An 18,417-nucleotide genomic window follows, 5' to 3' on the forward strand; every position below is an offset into this window, starting at 1 on the left:
CATAGGTTATAACTGTTGAGTACCAAATTGCTTGGAAGAAGACGGTTTTGTGTCAGAAGAGTCGGTAACATTTTTAACAGCCCATGTGGGGTGTGTGCTTGTGTATAAAACAGCAGTCAGTGGACGAACTGGGCTGCAGAAATTCATGTGAATGTTGAACTGTCTACAAATGATTTACTGTGGGATGCATAGGCTCGTCACTGGCTGGCTGCTTGAGCAGGTTACATAAAGAAAACAAACAATGCTCAGCACGAAATCACACCACAATGAGAACCTGAACAACAATCGTGTTGAATAACACCCAGGTATTGTGTTCAGTTATGAGACTATTTCTCCCATTGTCTCAGGCAGAAAACAATTGAAATCTAGGTCAGTGGGTTACGCAAGGGAGAAAAGGTTCCCAACATTTCAGCACAGACAGACACTTGAACCCCCCTGACAATAGTCAAGCAGAAGCAGCTCATCTGCACAGGCCTGTATTGGGTCATTGTTAGACATGTTGTTAATTAGATCTATTATGACCTCAACAATCACATTAACTGCCATTAAATGCAGATTAACCACCAACTGTTCAATAATTAAATATTCAGTGTACCTAAATGTAATGATAATGATGATATGGTTGATGAAGCTTATGTTGAAACACTGCTTACATCATTTTCTTTCCTGATAATAATTAAACTACACAGGCCCTTTGTTTAGTCCGAAGATTTTCTATTTTTACTGGACAAAAGCATTTAGTGAAATTCAATCGGAAGTTGTATTATGTCATAAATAACTAAATCAAATTCAAATTTGCAACAGAGCTGAGGTGCCGTTTGTAAGTGATTATTTATGAACACAAAGAAAGGTCCTCTGTCTCCCTTGCCCAGACTTAACATGGGGTGGGGCGATGGCCCAGAATGATGCTTTGATAGTCAGTGATACAGGGAGGCTGCATCTTTGTACTTGGTGCTTCTATTCTCTCATTGGCCACAGTCTCTTATATCCTTTTGCTCTTTCAGGCAGTCGTGAGTAGATGTACTGGAAATACATGTACATACATAAAAATTGTCCCTTACCTGCAAGGCTGTAATACCTCTATAGTGTCCTGTGGTACTAGCTGGTCTCTTTGCACATGTTCACTCCACCCACTGGTGGTTATGACACACTAAAGCACGACCTCACCTAAAGCCACAGACACAGAATGAACCATCTTTTTGTTTGTTATTTTATAACGGGGCTGTGGTGCACCATTATAAACAATGCATCATATTTTATATTGCAACAAACCAACAGTAGAACCCTGGTGCATTACAAACTGAAATTGTCTGCTGTTTGAAAGTGATCAGCAAGATGCTGTAAGTACAGTAAAATTGTTATTTTAATAGTAAGTAGTAACACAAAGAAAAGGCCCTCACCATTGTGTGATCCTGTTCCCTCTGAAGCAATGTCCCTGCTGTGGCAGAATGTCCTGTCCTTTTACTTGTCCAGCATCCATGTGCATACACTTACCTGCTCAACCAATCTTTCAGATGCCAAATACTGACTAACTCCATGTGGCCCCTCTGATGTATTGTGTGTGGGATAACCTGAAGATGGAGGACTTGTAAGTCAGGCACTGTAAGAGCAAAAGTGGGTAGAATTTTAAGTCCAGAAACTGTGGACTAAACTTATGCACTACAAGCATTATTTATATGTCAGTTATTCAGTAATGAGAAATACATTACATGATGTAATTCTGTGTAAATTCTGCCTTTACAGCCAAACTTGGCAAGGACAGTCACTGTAACTCTGGTCTGACAGAGGTTAATGCAGATTTTAAGCAGAGAGTAGATGATAATAACTCTACTAATAACAGCCAGTGGCAAATATGTCTCCTGTTTGGACCACCAGACAGCTGAGAAGGGAGAAAGTACATACAGTGACTCCAGTATATGATTAACACACTGTAGCTGATTTGAGAAGACTGACATCTAGTGTCACAATAATGAAACTTCTTTTAGTAGGACTGCAGACTAGTCTGGAAGAGAATCATCCTCTGCTGGGACTATTGTTATTCTGAATGACCTGAGCTGTCGTTGGATGCATGGATAGTTACTAAACGGAGTATAAAGAGTAACAAGCTTGTTATGGTCACACCTTTTGGTTCCTTTGATAGAAAACCTAACTTCTGCTAGATCATTAAAGCTTAAAGTCAGCTGAATAATGTGGAAAAACGTAACTGTTATGTAACTACTTTTCGTTGGGGTTACTTAATGCTAAGTAGCCATTATAGTAGCTAATTAACTAGACCAGTGTTATGTTATCTTGAGCTTACATATATTGCTATGTAAAACTACTATAATGTTGCCTAGTAAAAGTTACTCCTGATATAAGGCGTGAAAAGTGCAGGTGCCAAAAACAAACAAAATGAAAAACTTGGTTTCCCTCTTTACCAACAACAACATGTCGTTGACCTTACAGTTGTTCTGACCTTTCTCAGACATGATGTGGTAACTTAACCGCCAGAAGAAATGCCAATAAACAACAGTAGGTAGCATTTTCTACTTTGTGTATCTTTTCAGGGCTATAATGCAAATATCATAATAAGGTGAAAACTTTTACTTAATCTTGGTACCTGGTGTAAGGGTGTAACTAGCTAAGGTTAAGCTAGGTTAATGTAGTTAGTTAGCTCATTTAAAAACTACGAGTTACCGTACTAGCTGATTACCCATTTTCAACAAAGTACAGTGACATAAAAATGAGAAGTAATGTGTGCACTTTATAATGACTGTTAATTACTCACCTGGCCTTTTAAATAGAGGTTATAACTTTTCAACAGGCTGAAGAAATAGACTATTTAAAAACTCCCTCCAAGTGTCAATGACAGCACAGCAGTCTGTCAGGTAGCCTGTTAACTGGACTACTAATCATAGCCACTAGATCATATACATTATTCAAAAAGGTGACGATTGTGAATTGACTTGTTTGTGACCTGAACAGGAAAAGATGGTAAACTTCCCAGGTGACCATTGTATTAAACCACAAGAGGCCACATGGAGGCAGCATGGGACACAGATAAGAAATAACTGATTAGAAATTACCCCCCCCCCCCTTTCTCTCACACAAAGGATTTTATTGATAATTGACATACCCAAGTCAAAATGTGGTAGTTAGACATGTGTATGTGTTTACCTGATTATGATTTGCAGCACTCAGTGATTCAAAGTGCACAAAGCAGGTTAGATTATGTAGAAAATATGGTACAACATATGATACAATACAGATATAGTAAAATCTCAAGTCGCAACAGCACTCTCTTGTCGCCTCTGCTTCTCTCTCTCTCTCTCTCTCTCTCACACACACACACACACACACATACACCTGCAATCCGTCTGCCAAAATAAAAATTTCAGTATTCATGAAAACAAAAATGTGTCCTTGGTTCCTACTGGGCTTTTTTTTTTTTTTTTTAATGTGTTATACTCTTTAATTAAAAAGTAATTTACTCATTAGCTGTTACTCATTTTAAAAGCAGTATTACTGTATAATTACTCCATTGGATTAAAGAATTATGTCCTTACTCATTATACTAATTATCTGTTACACCAGGTAAAACATTTCTGTTACCTCCTTAACTGTGTTAACAAACATTGAAGCCACATAGCATTGATGTTGACTGTTGCCTTCATCCTGTGGTTTCCTGACATCAAAGCCATGGAAGCTTTATCACTTTAAAAATCATACACTGATTTCTTGTGTAATGAAGAAAAATCAAATGAGATATAATGATAATAATAAATAATAACCTGCTTCATGGACTATTCAACTTCAATTTCATATTTAGAGGGAATCATAACAAAATAAAATAAAATAAAGTAATTTCTGCTTGAATCATAATAATATATAACCAATCATCATTGTCAACAATGAATGAATAATTGATAATCAAGCAAGCAGTAACATGAAATGTGCATTTCTGAATATAAAGAAATAGATAGACATCAACACACAGCAAAATAGTTAGCCATGGTCACATGTCTCATTATTACTTTCTTGCCACTCACTATGTTCTCATTATTATCTTTTAAAAATGTACATTTACAAGCATGTAACATAAGACTGATTAAAAAGGAGAATAGAAGGCAAAAAGCCTCTGCTTCTTTGGTCTCACCTACCCACGCTTGCTGCTGCTGTCTGACTGACCTGGTGGGAGAGGCAGAACACAACGCCCCCCCCCCAACCCACCTCCCCTCTACCTCCTCTCTCTGGCCAAGCCATTAGCCATGAATTATGGTGCTGCTACCATCACAGCCAATTGTCTGGATGAAAAGCAGGCTCTGCCTCACTTACCGTTGTGTGCTAGCTTGTGCCTGAACAGCAGGTTCAGGATCGTAGTTTCTGATCAGCTCTGTGGTTCAGGTCAGAGCAGGTAAGCAGATGACATTTCACATATCAGGAAATGCAGGTTAGTGCAGAGCTGCATGTTGGTGTTTGATCAATGCAGTGCGATTTCTCAATTTAATTCCCATATACTTATTGCCTGTTACTGAAAATATATTTCATGCAATTAATTCAGATTATTGTTTGGTGTCTCATAGTAGGTTGTGCAAGAAATAATCTGTTAGTGCATGCAAATAAAATTCATCCCAGATATCATTTTGTACTCTGTATGTAAGGCCATACATTCAGATATAAGATAATGTCTTCCTTATAGGGCAACTGGTGGATTTGTGGAGAGAGAGAGAAAGAAAGAGAGAGACAGACAGACAGAGGGAGAGGAGAGAGAGAGCAGTATCTGTTACCAGGAAAACTCCTGCTGTTGTATCACTGGGAAACCTGCAAGCAGATGTGATGGCAGAGTGATGCAGAGACTGGACACAGAGGCACATTATCAGACACCGCACTGAACAGTACAGTAAGTGTTCCTGGACGATTATTTTGCTTGTTATCTGGAGCATATAACTGACATAAGGGGACTGCAGTGTTGCCCAGAGCTAACTCTTGGCCAGCTATGCTACTGCAAAGCCCCAGACAGAATAATTAAACCTCCCAGAGCACATGCAGAATTTTCACTTAGTAAGACTTGGATTTACTTTTAATGCTTTATTTTTTAAATAACAGCTGCTGTAACAACTTTGCCATTCACCAAAGTGTGTTTTTGCATGGTGTAATATGTTTTTTGTGAATTGGTCAGTGTCTGCATTTGAGTTTCAAACTGTGCATGTGTAGTGTTTGTCATTCATTCACATACCATGTGTTTAAATGCTGTAATTTAAACCTGCATGCACATGTACACACACCTAACTCATAATGTGTAGAGAATCATAATCTCTGCTGTAAATTTTTTTTCTTGTTGATAAAGTCAATGACAGTTTGACAAAAGGACTTAATGTACTTTTCCTTTTGCGTGTATTCTGGCACCATCAGTTTACCCTACTTTAACAAACCAGGCATTTATTTGCCTGTTATGAGCTGAGAGCACAGTAGCCAGATGGAGGCTGTTGATCTAGTTAGGAAGGTAGATGTGAAAAGACCATTACCTGGATCACAGCAAACACACGCGGACACGCGCACACAAATGCCCGCATGTGTGCATACAGAAACACACATGCGTACATACACAGACACACACACACACACACACACTTCTATGCAGTCTACCATTCACTAAGCTGTGATCTGCACACTGGTCTCTGCACCTGCTGCACTTAAAGTTATTAAGTGTTCAGTCATGAAGAGTAATTGCATACAGCTTGAGTTACATAAATGGAAACTCTGAGGGAAACTGTGATTACATCGAGGTTTATGTTGTCTTAGTTTACAAAACACAGAAGAGCACAGTGTCCATTTCTTACCATCCAGCACATGCAGTTAATAAAGAGTGCAGGTAAGTAAGAATAAGATAGTAATTGTAAGTGCACATGGATTTGCATACAGGCTCTGATTGCATATGCTAAGTATGATGCATAGTGTAGTAAGTGCTGACCTGCAATGTTAATCATTGACCAAGCCTCTAACACCCAAACTATCACTGTTGGTTGCTAAGAGCCTGAGGAGAAAGCTTGGTTACATGTCGAAGAGCTGACGTGTACATATAAGTATATATCTGGCAGGCTTGAATACATACAAACGAAAAACCAATGGACATTTTAGATGCTTTTAATAAATGCAGCAAAAATCAGGTCTTATTTAGTCAGTTCTGCTTGTTTGGCATGACGCTTGATTTACATAGATCATTGTGATTGCACATTGAATGGAAAATGAGAGAATTTAAATGCACACTCACACAATTCTCTTCCTGTCCGCACAGACCATTTCACTGGTCTGTGTACCTGTGTTCTCATGCAGCCAGCAGAGTAGAGGCTTGTCAGTACCCTGAAAAGATGGTGGGACTGAGAAACCGCTCTACATGGGAACCATTGCTACTCAAGGCCTCCTGCATCAAGTCCTGTGCCAACGGTTGCTCCCTGGGCATCACAACACATCTTACTTATGCCAATGCTGACACAGAGTCTGTAGAAGGTGAGTAGTGGGATGATATTGTCTTAGATTAAGTAATAATCCCAGCAACTTTATTTTGAATTTAACTCTAATTTGACTCCATATGACATCAAATCAAGAAGAATGAAGACATTTATCAGATGGTTTTTAAGTTAGAAGAAAAATTACTAGATAGCCTAGCTGCCAGCTCAGTATTATCTGATAGGCCATGTTTGTCAGCAAAGGGGCTAGTAAAAGTTTGGTGGAAATAGGCTGAACTTTGATTCATTTATTATGTCTGGATTTAGTGTAAGACACTATGAATCATGGATTTAGTGTGGGGTAAAAAATGTGTGGCTTCACTAGGATGTATAACTGGATATCGTCAGCATAGCAGAAATAAACAGCACTTAGAACAAATGATGTGACTAAGTAGAAAAATATGCTGCAAATTGAAAACGGTGGAGGGATAAGGGTTGACCACTGAGGAACACCACAGATGATGTAAACATCAGAGGAAGAGGTGTCTCCGACAATAACAAGGGTTTCAGAGCAGAATTGGGTTGCATAAACAAAGTGGAGGAAAGATTCAGAGTTCAGCCTACACTTTTGGGGCACTGATGTACCTGACAGTACAGACAGTTTCCGTGAATAGGACTGTATTTTCTTTGCTTGGAAGAAATGAGAAAGATGATGAATGGTTATGTAATAGGTATAACATGTTTGAATGAAACTTAAAAAGATTAGTAACTACCAAATGAAACACTTTAAACATGTTTTTCAACACTGCCATGTCTACAGTGAGATCAATAAAAACATTCAACAAAGCCTTAAATCTGGGATGGTAGCAAAGCAGACATTTACCATCCATTTTGCTAGAATATACTTAAATATGATACATGTTATGTTGTTTCATTGGTTTCTAAACTGAAGCAAAAGTCTGAAATCATTGCTTTGTCTAATATTGTCGGTCATGTAGGTGTGTTTGTGTACCCTCTGGGAGAAAAGGAGGTTGTGGTGGGCTTTGAGGCTGTGATTGCGGGCCGACTGGTGGGGGTCCAGATACAGAGCCGAGGGAAGCTGAAGGACTGCTGTCTGGATTGCTGCCCTGGATCTGGTCTTGAAGGCCACTGTGGGAATGGCCGGGAGTGGGGCTGCTGTGGGAGCTCCAGCCACGACATGCAATGCACCAATGGTGAGGAGGGAGGATGGAGGATGGAGGAATGCAATGAAGGAAAAAAAAATTATTATAATGACGTGCCCATATATTAATCTGACATGATTCCATAAGCTTCAACAAGTAAGAAATTAAATGTGCATTCATGTTGAGCATTCACATCACTCATGCTTTCTGGCCTATCCAATTTCCTCAATCAACTGACTAATAAATACATCTAACAGTTACTGAGCAGTAATCAGCCTAATTCATTTATGGATACTGCTAGTGGACATTTGTCATTGGTTCTCTGTTCCAGACACTTGAGCTTTCCAAAACCCAGACCTGATGAGAAATATCTGAACAAGAATAAATGCACTCTCCTCAAAATACTTATGAAATGCTCACAATAAAGGATACGCTCAGCTTTCAACTCAGAAAATCAAAGCTGGTGAGACTTGATGTATTTTGCTTGAGGATAAAAAATTGTATTACAATGTAGTAGAACCACAAATCATTTCAACCAGTCTTGGAGACTGTTGTCTGCTGCTGTAACACAAATATAGCTACAGTAAGTCCCTTCTAGGTCCTGTATTAGCTTCACTGAGGATAGAAAGGACAGACAAGGAAGGCAAATAGATTTGGCTGCCTGACAAATAGTGAAAAGGGATTCACTTAGCACCAACATACATCAACTTGAAGTACATAACATATTATTGGAAATAGTGGTTTCATGCACATGGAATAAATTCCTCTAATATAACTGACACCACACAGATTTTGCAGCCTTTTATTGTTTTTGATTTCAAGACAGAGCTCATTAACTTGTCTGTTTAAGTAGTTTTTTATGGTAGTAACTGTTGTATATCTTTAGGGCATCTGATCCTGGACGAAGACCTTGAAAGAACCACCTTCATCGTGGGCACAGGGGTGATTGGCCCCATGGATATAGTGTCCATTATCATAAGCACCACACTCGAACTCCCCACGTTAGAAAATGGAGCAATCCACATCATCTACCCCTTATTACTTACTCCGATTGTATCTGGGCAGATGACTCCAAGCAAGAGTGAAAATGGGGGGAAGTTAGAAGAATCTGGGTATTTATGTCACAACTAAATGTGGCAACACTTTTTTTTACCTGACACTCTATGTTTTAATAGATTTGATGCAATATAAGCTGGCTGCTGAATAATCTAAATAATCTACATTGCTGTCTTCCTCAGAGCAACCAGCTGCTTTGGTGCCACCTCAGGAAAACAAGGCCGGGTTCTAGACTCTGAGCAGCAATGTGCCCACACCATTTTCACCAGTCCAGCTGCCAGCCTGGCACCTTATGAACTCAACTTCCAGCTGCTTGTCAGAGGGGCCTGTCTGCTGGCCGGTACTGCCTGTCTTCTCAAATAAGTGTGATTCAGTGGTTCTTTACCCAGCTACTGTGAAGTATTGGAAAAGTGGGCAATCTCATCACAAAATAAAATGAATGGGTTTACAGAGACGTCCTGAATCCATACACAACCAGAGCAAAAAAATCCAAAAGACATAGGAGGAATTAATTGCCTCCACTGGGCCAGCTGTGTGCTGTAGAAATGGAAAAAGCACTCTGAAATTATATGGAAGACTAGTGGTTACACATCTTTAATTAAAAAGTAATCACCAGAAATCACATCAAATATCTGAAAACCTGTATTTGCTGTATTTGCTAAACTAATGTGCAGGTCTGGAGAGCCCCACTCATGCTCTGAGGGCAGATGCAGACCCCAGTGCCCAAAGTGCATCCGCCACATACATCACCTTGGCACAGGAGCACCCTTATGACAGACACATAGAGATCATTTTGCACCTCAGTGGTGAGTAACTGCAAATTGTTCTTCCTCTCTGTGTCAGTTTCTGTTTACTTGTCAGTGAAACTTTTATCCTCAAACACTTTCACAGAGCCTCACAGCCCACTGGTTATCTTCGAGAGAGGCAGGCTCTCCTTCAGCCAGTATGAACAGCAGATCTGTTCCCGTCGTGACTTCATTCGCTGCACCCGCAAAGATTCAGAACCCGAGAGGAAGGTTGTTAGATCAAACTTCTATTTGCCTTTCATACCTCCTTCCTTTGTATACATCTGTTCCGATTCTGTTAACTATGTAAAAGTGTGCTAAAAGCTGACACGCTCATGCTCCACTTGCAGCTGGAGTTTGTGAGGAAGCGGTACCACAAGGACATTCTGAGCAGCCCCGTCCTGATGCTCAACTTCTGTCCTGACTTGCTGAGTGAACCTCTAGAGCTGCACAAAGCCACGAGAGAGCTACTGTTCCTTGTAGATCGCAGCGGCAGCATGAGTGGCACCAACATCCATCGTGTTAAGGTGAGCTGCAGTTAGGACAAAAACATACAAATCAACAGAGTTCAGTTTTTAGATTTTGGCATGTAGATTCATCTGGTTCCACGCTGTCTGTCCCTTCTTGTTTCTGCAGGAGGCCATGGTGGTGGCACTGAAGAGTCTCCCTTCTGGCACCATGCTTAACATTGTGGGCTTCGGCACCACCATCAAGCCCCTGTTCACCTCCAGCAAGCTCTGCACTGATGTTAGTTTTACACATTGACCTAGCTCAGAAAGGAGAATTATCTGAATCTGAATCTGTCTTGTTTATAAGATCTTTGGTGAAAGAAATCTTGTATTATGTAAATATGATATTCTTAACTACATATGAATTATTTCCATTAAAAGAAATCACAGGACGCGTTTGGATCAGGGCTTCTGAAAGCAGATGTTTTCAACCATGAAGAACTATGTGTTCTATTTTGTCTACTTTCTAATCAGCCAATAGGTCAGTTCCTTGGGTTGCCTTAGTAGCAGAGTATCAGGTTTTATCCAGACCAGGAGCTGCAAGGACAAACACTCTTTGCACATACTCCTCACCATATGGTGACCTTTCATGCATTTTCACTAAGGCAGGAGATGTCCTTCTATCTCCTCTCCTGTCAGGCATGTTTGTCCACGGTGTGATTTGAGGCAGTTTTAAGGCAGGTGCTAATGTGTGTTTGTTTGCTCTCTCTTTATTAGAGAAGCACTGATCCAATTCTTTGCTACCCTCACAGGGTAATTGGGGCATCTGATATCAAATGGTGAATTTATCTTGACAACATAGGTGATGTTTGCACAGGCAGCGTCATACAGTTGGACAGGTGTTCTTTTCCGAGGCTTGCTTCTCCCACCTTTACTGTAGATCTGATTGCATCTCTACTTTTCTGTTTCCGTATGCACACAGGTCACTCTCATGCAGGCATATGAGTATGTCCAGAGGATGAGAGCTGACATGCGAGGCACCAACCTCCTGGGGGCGTTGTCCTGGGTGTACCAACAGCCCATGCAGCGCTCATATCCTCGGCAGGTCTTTATCATTACAGATGGATCCATTAGCAATGTGGCCAAAGTGCTGGAGTTGGTCCGCAGAAACACATGCGCTGGCAGGTGCGGAGCCCCAAATCTAAACTATTATACATTTAACCCATGGTAATCATGTGTGAAGAACGGCACAGAGGTGGGATGTCATCAACACACAAAACGGACATTAATTCAACCATCTAATTAACAAAGATTTATTCTGTGGCTGGCATGTGATACGACATTAAATCACTGAGGGTGAGAGGGAAGCAGAACGGAATGGACTATAGTGAGTGCAGGCAGAATGAGGTGATAAATATGACTGAGACACAGTGTGGGGGAGGAAAGGGAACAGGAGAGAGACAGTGAGAAAGAGCAAACTGCAAACGGAGATCTTGGAGGACTGGGAGCAAAGCACTGCGATAGAAAAAAAAGAAAGAGCTGAGGTATTTTTCAGCCACGCCCAGTAATCCCGTTAAGTGCTGTCCTCTGCAGTGTGAGTCACGCCCCTCTGGTTTTCCCCAGGCCCTTCAGCAATGCACAATAACTCCATTTATCCCTCATTAGTATTCTCTTGTTGGACTGACTTTCTCCACTGTATTTTGGCTGTCCTTCTGTAAACTATGTAAATATTTGTTTTCTTTTCTTTGTTTCTTTATTCTCATGTAACAAGGATGTCCAACTAGGGGGTTACATCCAGAAAAGGGGTTTATTCCCTTGGTTTATTCCTCTTAAAAGTGTAGTGCTTACAGTATCTAGCCATCCAGGCAGAACTGCTGTTTTTAGAGACAGCAATCAAGGTCTCAGTCTTTTCAATTATTCTGTCCCTTGCTCTTTTCAAACTCTCAATTAACCAAATGGCCTGTGATCCCTCTGAGTGCACAAATAACAGTTTGTCTGTTTGATGACTTCAGATTTTCTTTTTGCTAAGACTCAGAGAAGCCTCTGTACCCCATGAGCGTTTTACAAACAGATAGTCACATAAGTCTGAGTTGAGGCTGATATTTAATTTGTTTAGACAGAAATTCTGAGTAAACGACAGACATGCTGCATGCATAGTGCGGGCACTGGGGATGTGATTAAAATTTAAAGTATATATGATATCACCTCTGCAGATGCTTTGGTCTGGGCCTGGGCCCTCGAGCCTGCAGGAGACTCCTGCAGGGCGTTGCCAAACTGACAGGAGGGACGATAGAGTTCCTGGATGATGAGGAGAGACTCCAGCCTAAGGTCAGTAGAATTGCAATACTCCCACCTACTGGAGAAAATATGAACTCCAGAACAATTTTAGGTAGAATCTTATTTTGAGATCTGAAAACAAAACACGTTGGTACTTGTGCCATGATTACATGATCATCAGTGGATATACAACATATACAAATACAAAAATAGCAAAATATTGGGACATTTTAGAGTGGTTATAATAACTAGTCATTAGAAAAAACAAATCGTAAAGCATCCAGTTAAAAAATATTCTGACCAATCTCCCTCCTCAGTTAATCAAGTCCCTGAAAAAGGCCTTTGAACCTGTGCTGACTGATGTGCGGATTGACTGGTACTTGCCAGAAAACTTGGAGGCTCTTCTTTCACCCAATGAAATCCCTCCGATCTACCCTGGGAATCGCCTCATTGGATATTGCACCCTGTACGATATGACAATTTTCAAAGCAAAAAAGACAGAGGTATTCATCACTACTTTTCTTTATTGAAAGCTTGTCTCTGTGTGTCTGCATAGGAAAATAGATTTTTAATTTAACTATCTTTTTTTATAGTCTCAAGGACGGGGCTATAAAGGTGTACATCGTGGCTCCACTGGTTCTGTTTTTGGCCAATCAAATGATGAGCTTTCACCTCCTGCTGCCTCCGAACTAATGCCTGTGGTGACATGTGCAGATGGCACCGACTTGGAGGAGGCACTGAGGGAGATCTCTAGAGAGATCTCCTCTGAGTTCTCCTGTGCCAGAGACACAGACCCCGGCACCAGTCCAGGTCAGTCCCTCATCAGTGGAGCTTACATTTGCCTGCTGTACACTTTCTGCTTTAGTGGTTGATAGCTGGCTTTTGTCCACTCTAGGTGTGGAGCTAGACTGGTCCAATGATGTGAGGAGAAGGATCCAGGAGAGCTCTTATATCCAGGAGCAGTATGTCCTCACTCGCTGCTCCCTCAGTAGTGACCGCAGTCTACAGACACAGTCCCACTCACATATACACGCCTCGTCCAACTCTGACTCAGTGGGCGGGGCATTTCTGCCTGACCCTCACTCCTCTGGTTCAGTGCTGGATACAGGGTCACTACCACAAGGCCTTGAGAAGATGCCCCCTCCAGAACAGAGATCATCCTTGTCTCGCTGGGCAGACTCTGCATGGCAACAAAACCTCTCTGCTGAAACCCCTGATAACGGGGCAAAAAAGGCAAGATTACTTGTATTATATTCACCTGTAAACACTTCTCTGTAGCCATGCAACTCATCTGTCAAGAAAAGATGCCTCCAAAATAGTTTGGCAGCAGAAAATTTTCTTTCTCTACCTACTACTTTGTCACAAATTTCAACAGTAAAACTGGGAGAAAATGAAAGATACCAATTTATTCACCAACACAGTAAACCAGAATACAATGACGCCACAAGACATGTTGTGATTTGAGAAAGTGGTGCAACCTCTTACTTCTCTTACACTAACTTTACTGACTATTGTTAAAAAGTCTTCTGAAGACACTGTACATCCCTGTCTGATGTTGTACTTAAGCCGGTTTGACACAAAGTACTGCACATTGCAGGAGTTCCTGGAAAGTACAAAATATCACAGGTAGATATACTACATACAGATAACCCTAACATCTCCTGATTCTGCACATACTGTATGTTGCTGCAGAGAAAAATAAAATAGAAGTCTAACCTACTTTTTGCACCTGCTTGATTTTTCCTTTCTTACAACCAGAGTGGGCGTCTGGATGGAGGCGAGGAGTCTTGTAAGAGACAAAAAGCACTGGCCCGTTCAACCATGGCAGCACGGAGTTTCTCATCCCCCCAGGGCGAGCTGGAGATGCATCGCCTGAGGAGAGCTCTGGAGAGAGTCTCCTTCGACCAAACACTGGGAGGGAGGTTGGACGAAAGCGATGGGGAAACAAAGCCCCCATCAGGAGGGACACTGTCCCGCAGAAGCCTCACAGACTCCAGTAAGATACTACTAAAAAAAAAAACAGGAGTATCCTTCCTATTTTCCCTATGTTGAATTTCTGTCCCTTACTTTCTCACTCTGACCCTCAGATGGCCTCCTGTTCCCTGCCTCTCCTCTGGACTGGGACAGCTTCACAGATCCAGAGTACCTCTTCACTGCTGTTCCCCCAGAGGATCCCCCACCGGGTCAGTGCCGCTCACTCATTCACGGCCTGCTGAGTGGCAGGCCTGTGTCCTGGGAGGTCACTGTTGATCTGGGGCACCTCTGGACACCTGAGGACCAGGAGACACCAGGGGCTGAGGGATGTGGAACGGGAGGAGGGGAAGAAGTAAGAGAAGGGGAACCATGGGAGGAGATCATTCACCAACTGACTGCTCGCTCAGTTATAAGAGACTTTGAGAAAATGGCAGAGAAGGAGAGTGAAGTTGGACATGGTGAGGTTTTACTGATGATTTCTCTTACTGACTATTGTACCATTATCTCCTAACTGTTGTTAATGCTGTCTTTCTCTTCTGTGTGGTTGCATTTGATGATTCCTAAGGTTCAGCTAAGCGATACCGTATGAAGGCTATCCAGACCAGTAAGCATTGTAACATCATCTGCATGTACACAGCCTTCACTACCACTGATAGCAACTCCAACAAAGGCTTGCCAGAAAGCATGGACGTCCAAAACACAGGTGTGCTACCAAATCTCACACAGAGACAGAGCGATTATATATTTTAGAGTGGCACTTTTATACACAAGGTTTTAGTTCACTTGTCACAAGAAGTACTATTCAGCCTGTGAAAAGTTATCTAAGGTCCTTTGTGGCTCTTCTTTCTGACAAAATGACGCCGATGATGTTGTTAGGGTTATCTCAGATTGGGCTTTAAATTTTTCAGTGACACCCTGTGCTACAAATTTTGGATGTGGAATTTAAAAAAATGTTGGCATTTACTGGGCAGGGAGGGTCTACTGAAAGATGTTCTTAAGTTGCATTATGGGAATAGTAGGATTCAGTGTTTTTGGTGTTTGAGTCAAGATATCTCAGCCAGTGCCTCTAATATTTTTTAAAATCTGTCTCTTATGAGTTCCTCACCTTAATAAAAGTGCAATACCATATCGCTAGAGTGAACTTTTAATATTTATTCTAATAGGCACAAGTACAGCACCACAAATACCGTGACATTCATAGTCCAAGCTAGTTTGCAATGGTTGTTCCTACATTTTGTTAAAAAATATAAAGAAAATACACAGATTTGGTCGGGTAAACTTACTGATTGGGTTAACTTATGTCAAATACAATCAGGTCACCATTTAATATCACATTTTAGAGTGTATTTGTGCTGTGTGTGTGTGTAGGGATGCATTTGGGGAACAAGTGGAGTTCCCAGTCAGGTAGTCGCAGGCAGAGGACCTATTCTGTAGGTTTGGGCAGACGGCGCACCAGTAGAGACAGCGAAGAGATCGAGGACACCTGGAACTCTACAGGTATAAAGACTGAATGATACTACCACCCATTTCTGTTGCCAAGACTTTAGGTCATCAACAATCTTTGTATCTCTCAGACAGAGATGACACACCTGCCTCACCCTGTAGCCTTACATCCTGGGAGTCTAGTAAGTATTGCTGTCGACTCGCTCAGTGAAAACACTCTAGTGTCAGTGTTGTCCCAAGGTTAGAGGCGTCTGACCAGAAAGGAAGGAGAAAAGGAAGAACTTCTCCCCCTGACACATCAGTATCCTCTGAGGTAGTTTTTAAAGGATCAATTCACCCAAAGTACAAAAAAGCAAGATATTTTCTCCTTTACCTCTAGTGGTATGAAGCCATGCATTAGTTTAGGTTTATTCACCCATGTTCAGACTCTAAGCATCCTGCCTCGACCCAAATACAATGGAGGTGTACAGGGGTGGAGCATTTGGTTTGTGGTGCACAAGACACTAAAAAAGTATATTTAAAAACAATGTTTATTTCCAAAAACACTTTCCCCCTTTACTCTAAATAATTTACAAAATCCAGTGTAACACATTTCTAAAGGGACTATTTCATTGAAAACTATTTACACCAAAAGCAGTGACAAAATCTTTTTTTTGGGTGCACTGAGCCTTTAAACGCTGTCAGATCGCCTTATAACTGTGCTGATGAAACAATAGTGCTTAATGTTTTACTCCATGCTGCTGTCTCAGGTGTGGGAGGCAGTGCCTTCTCTGCTACAGCTCCAGCAATAACAGGCGCCTCCTGCACTCGTTCACAGCGATCTATAGAGAGCAAGTCAATGGAGAGCTTCTTTGGCACCAGGTAAAGAAAAGTTTCACATTAATTAATGATTCTTAGTGAACATTTCCTGTGAATGCTGCATTTGACTGTGACGGAGATCAACAAAAATGTTAAATTTAGCAGAAACGGACTGAAAGTAACTAAATAACGTTTTTAAAAAGGGGAGACACATTGACATGTAAGAGAGACTAGTTGATAAGTTTTAACATGTGTTGCTGTTTCACTTCATTAAAGTGCTCTTCCTGTTTGGCATAATATGTTTAGATTTTTGAGACTGTTCTGTCCTTGACGTTTTAGCAGTTTTGTCAGTGATGCACCCCCAGTTTGGGCACAGATGTTTTTGACTATAGTGCCACAAACTTCTAAGTAGCAGTGTTTGTGCTCAAGAGTTTAAATTCCCTTCTATGATGGGTGTATGTTTTGTCTACATTCAAATGGATAGATATATTCAAATGCAAAAAAAAAAAAAACTCCCTCTTTTTTTTTTTATATATTCTAGGTTCCCACTGGGAAGACTCAGGTCCTCTATTTCCTCAGGAAAGCAGATTCCTCTAAAGTCCCACTGTTTGTCTGCAGAGACTGAGAAACAACCTGAGACTGAGCCCCCAGACTACCTGCCCCTGGTGAGCTGTGCAGACAAACACAACATATGCACTCTTCTGCACACAAGCGTGCAAACACATTTATTAATTTGTGTCTGTATGGTGTCAAATCAGGTGCGTCTGCAGCTGGCCTCAGGGGCTTTTCTTCTGACGGAGATCTACTCAGACTGTGTCCAGATCCCCCTGGACCGCCTAAAAAGGGCTTCACCCTACAGCCTCCACCGCCGCAGCCTCAGCCCACCTTTCCGTTGCACATCCCCCAGTGCTCCATCTTTATCCACCTCTGCCAAGCCTCCAGGTGCCCCCCCTAGTCACCATGTTACCTTTTCTCCTTCTTCTGGCCACCTCTCCAAACCAAGCGCACCTCCTTTCCACCACACTCCAGACGACACTCCCCTGATGCTGGAACCAAGGCTTCGCCGAAGACACCTGTCTGACCGAGACCCTGTCACCTCACCCCCTGACCTCCCCAGCTCCGAGGAGGGCTCCCTGGAGCTGTCTGTTGGCCTCTCCCACAGCCAGAGCCACGGCCAGGCAGATAGTGGTCGCGGATCAGAGACAGACGTATGCGAGGGCTCCACAGTAGAGCCAGCTGACCTCCAGGGGAGCTGCCTGTTGGCTCAAGAGGACCTGGAGGGCTCAAGCTGGGCCACAGCTGTTGCTCTAGCCTGGCTCGAGCACCGCTGTGCCGGCTACTTCATGGAGTGGGAGCTGGTGGCAGCAAAAGCAGACTTCTGGTTGCGCTGTCAAGAGCTGCCTGAGGGAGTGGACCTGGCAGGGCTGAAGGGAGCTGCCAGACAGCTGTTCCTGCTGCTACGCCACTGGGATGAGAACATCAAACTAAACATGCTGTGTTATAACCCCAATAACATGTGAGACAATCATCTGTGAGGAAACTGAGCCAGATCTACTGATTTGCATACTCACTTGTTACCTATGACTGTGACTCTAAAGATGCAATGCCTTTACATGGAAAAGTAAATCCTGTATTTTACCTGCAGGGTCGACTAATAATTTAACCGAGTGCCAAGTTCATTCTAATATTACGTTGCATATAAAAAATTTTTACTGATGTAAGAATTTATATTAACCTGACAAGACTACCCTTTACATGACATTGACCAAGTGGCCTTTTGTTAGAATAATGCTTTATGCAATCACATGAATGCCTTGACCACCTATATGGGCTTTTTGTAGTCATAAGTTTTAGCTTCCTGTCAGTGTAATGTTATTACTTTGCCAAATGTAAAATCACAATCAGTCAGATGGGAGTGATTTACATGATCAGGATGATTATTTGATAAACTAATGACAGATTACTTTAAATAGTGAACTTATTGTTGGGAAAGATAAATAAATAAAAACACACACTGGAATTTAACCATTTGTTGTAATGTGTAACT

At 41.8% G+C, this 18,417-nt stretch overlaps 1 protein-coding gene across 1 annotated transcript; it reads left to right on the top strand.

Annotated features, from left to right (window-relative positions):
• Positions 1 to 4,262: 4,262 nt before the first annotated feature.
• Positions 4,263 to 18,395, top strand: vwa5b2 (von Willebrand factor A domain containing 5B2). Its single transcript, XM_071491384.1, has 23 exons — positions 4,263 to 4,393; positions 4,679 to 4,879; positions 6,275 to 6,486; positions 7,424 to 7,639; positions 8,475 to 8,700; positions 8,827 to 8,984; positions 9,319 to 9,450; positions 9,536 to 9,660; positions 9,780 to 9,956; positions 10,066 to 10,176; positions 10,861 to 11,063; positions 12,092 to 12,206; positions 12,473 to 12,658; positions 12,749 to 12,965; positions 13,051 to 13,379; positions 13,914 to 14,151; positions 14,243 to 14,587; positions 14,695 to 14,832; positions 15,498 to 15,626; positions 15,704 to 15,754; positions 16,322 to 16,433; positions 16,912 to 17,035; positions 17,129 to 18,395. The coding sequence occupies exons 3-23, from the start codon at positions 6,348 to 6,350 to the stop codon at positions 17,888 to 17,890; spliced, it is 4,233 nt and encodes a 1,410-aa protein (XP_071347485.1). The 5' UTR covers positions 4,263 to 4,393; positions 4,679 to 4,879; positions 6,275 to 6,347; the 3' UTR covers positions 17,891 to 18,395.
• The last annotated feature ends 22 nt before the right edge of the window (positions 18,396 to 18,417 follow it).

Source organism: Trachinotus anak, unplaced genomic scaffold (assembly GCF_046630095.1).
Source record: "Trachinotus anak isolate AG129_WGS33_773 ecotype Australia unplaced genomic scaffold, CSIRO_AGI_Tana_v1 ptg000012l, whole genome shotgun sequence".
NCBI classification, from domain to species: Eukaryota; Metazoa; Chordata; class Actinopteri; order Carangiformes; family Carangidae; genus Trachinotus; species Trachinotus anak.

Bases quoted from the DNA above. Each gene is read 5' to 3' on its own strand.
- vwa5b2 (XM_071491384.1), top strand. From the start codon at position 6,348: ATGGTGGGACTGAGAAACCGCTCTACATGGGAACCATTGCTACTCAAG. The intron at 11,064-12,091 runs GTGCGGAGCCCC...TCACCTCTGCAG, and splicing joins AGAAACACATGCGCTGGCAG to ATGCTTTGGTCTGGGCCTGG. The intron at 14,152-14,242 runs GTAAGATACTAC...TCTGACCCTCAG, and splicing joins CAGAAGCCTCACAGACTCCA to ATGGCCTCCTGTTCCCTGCC.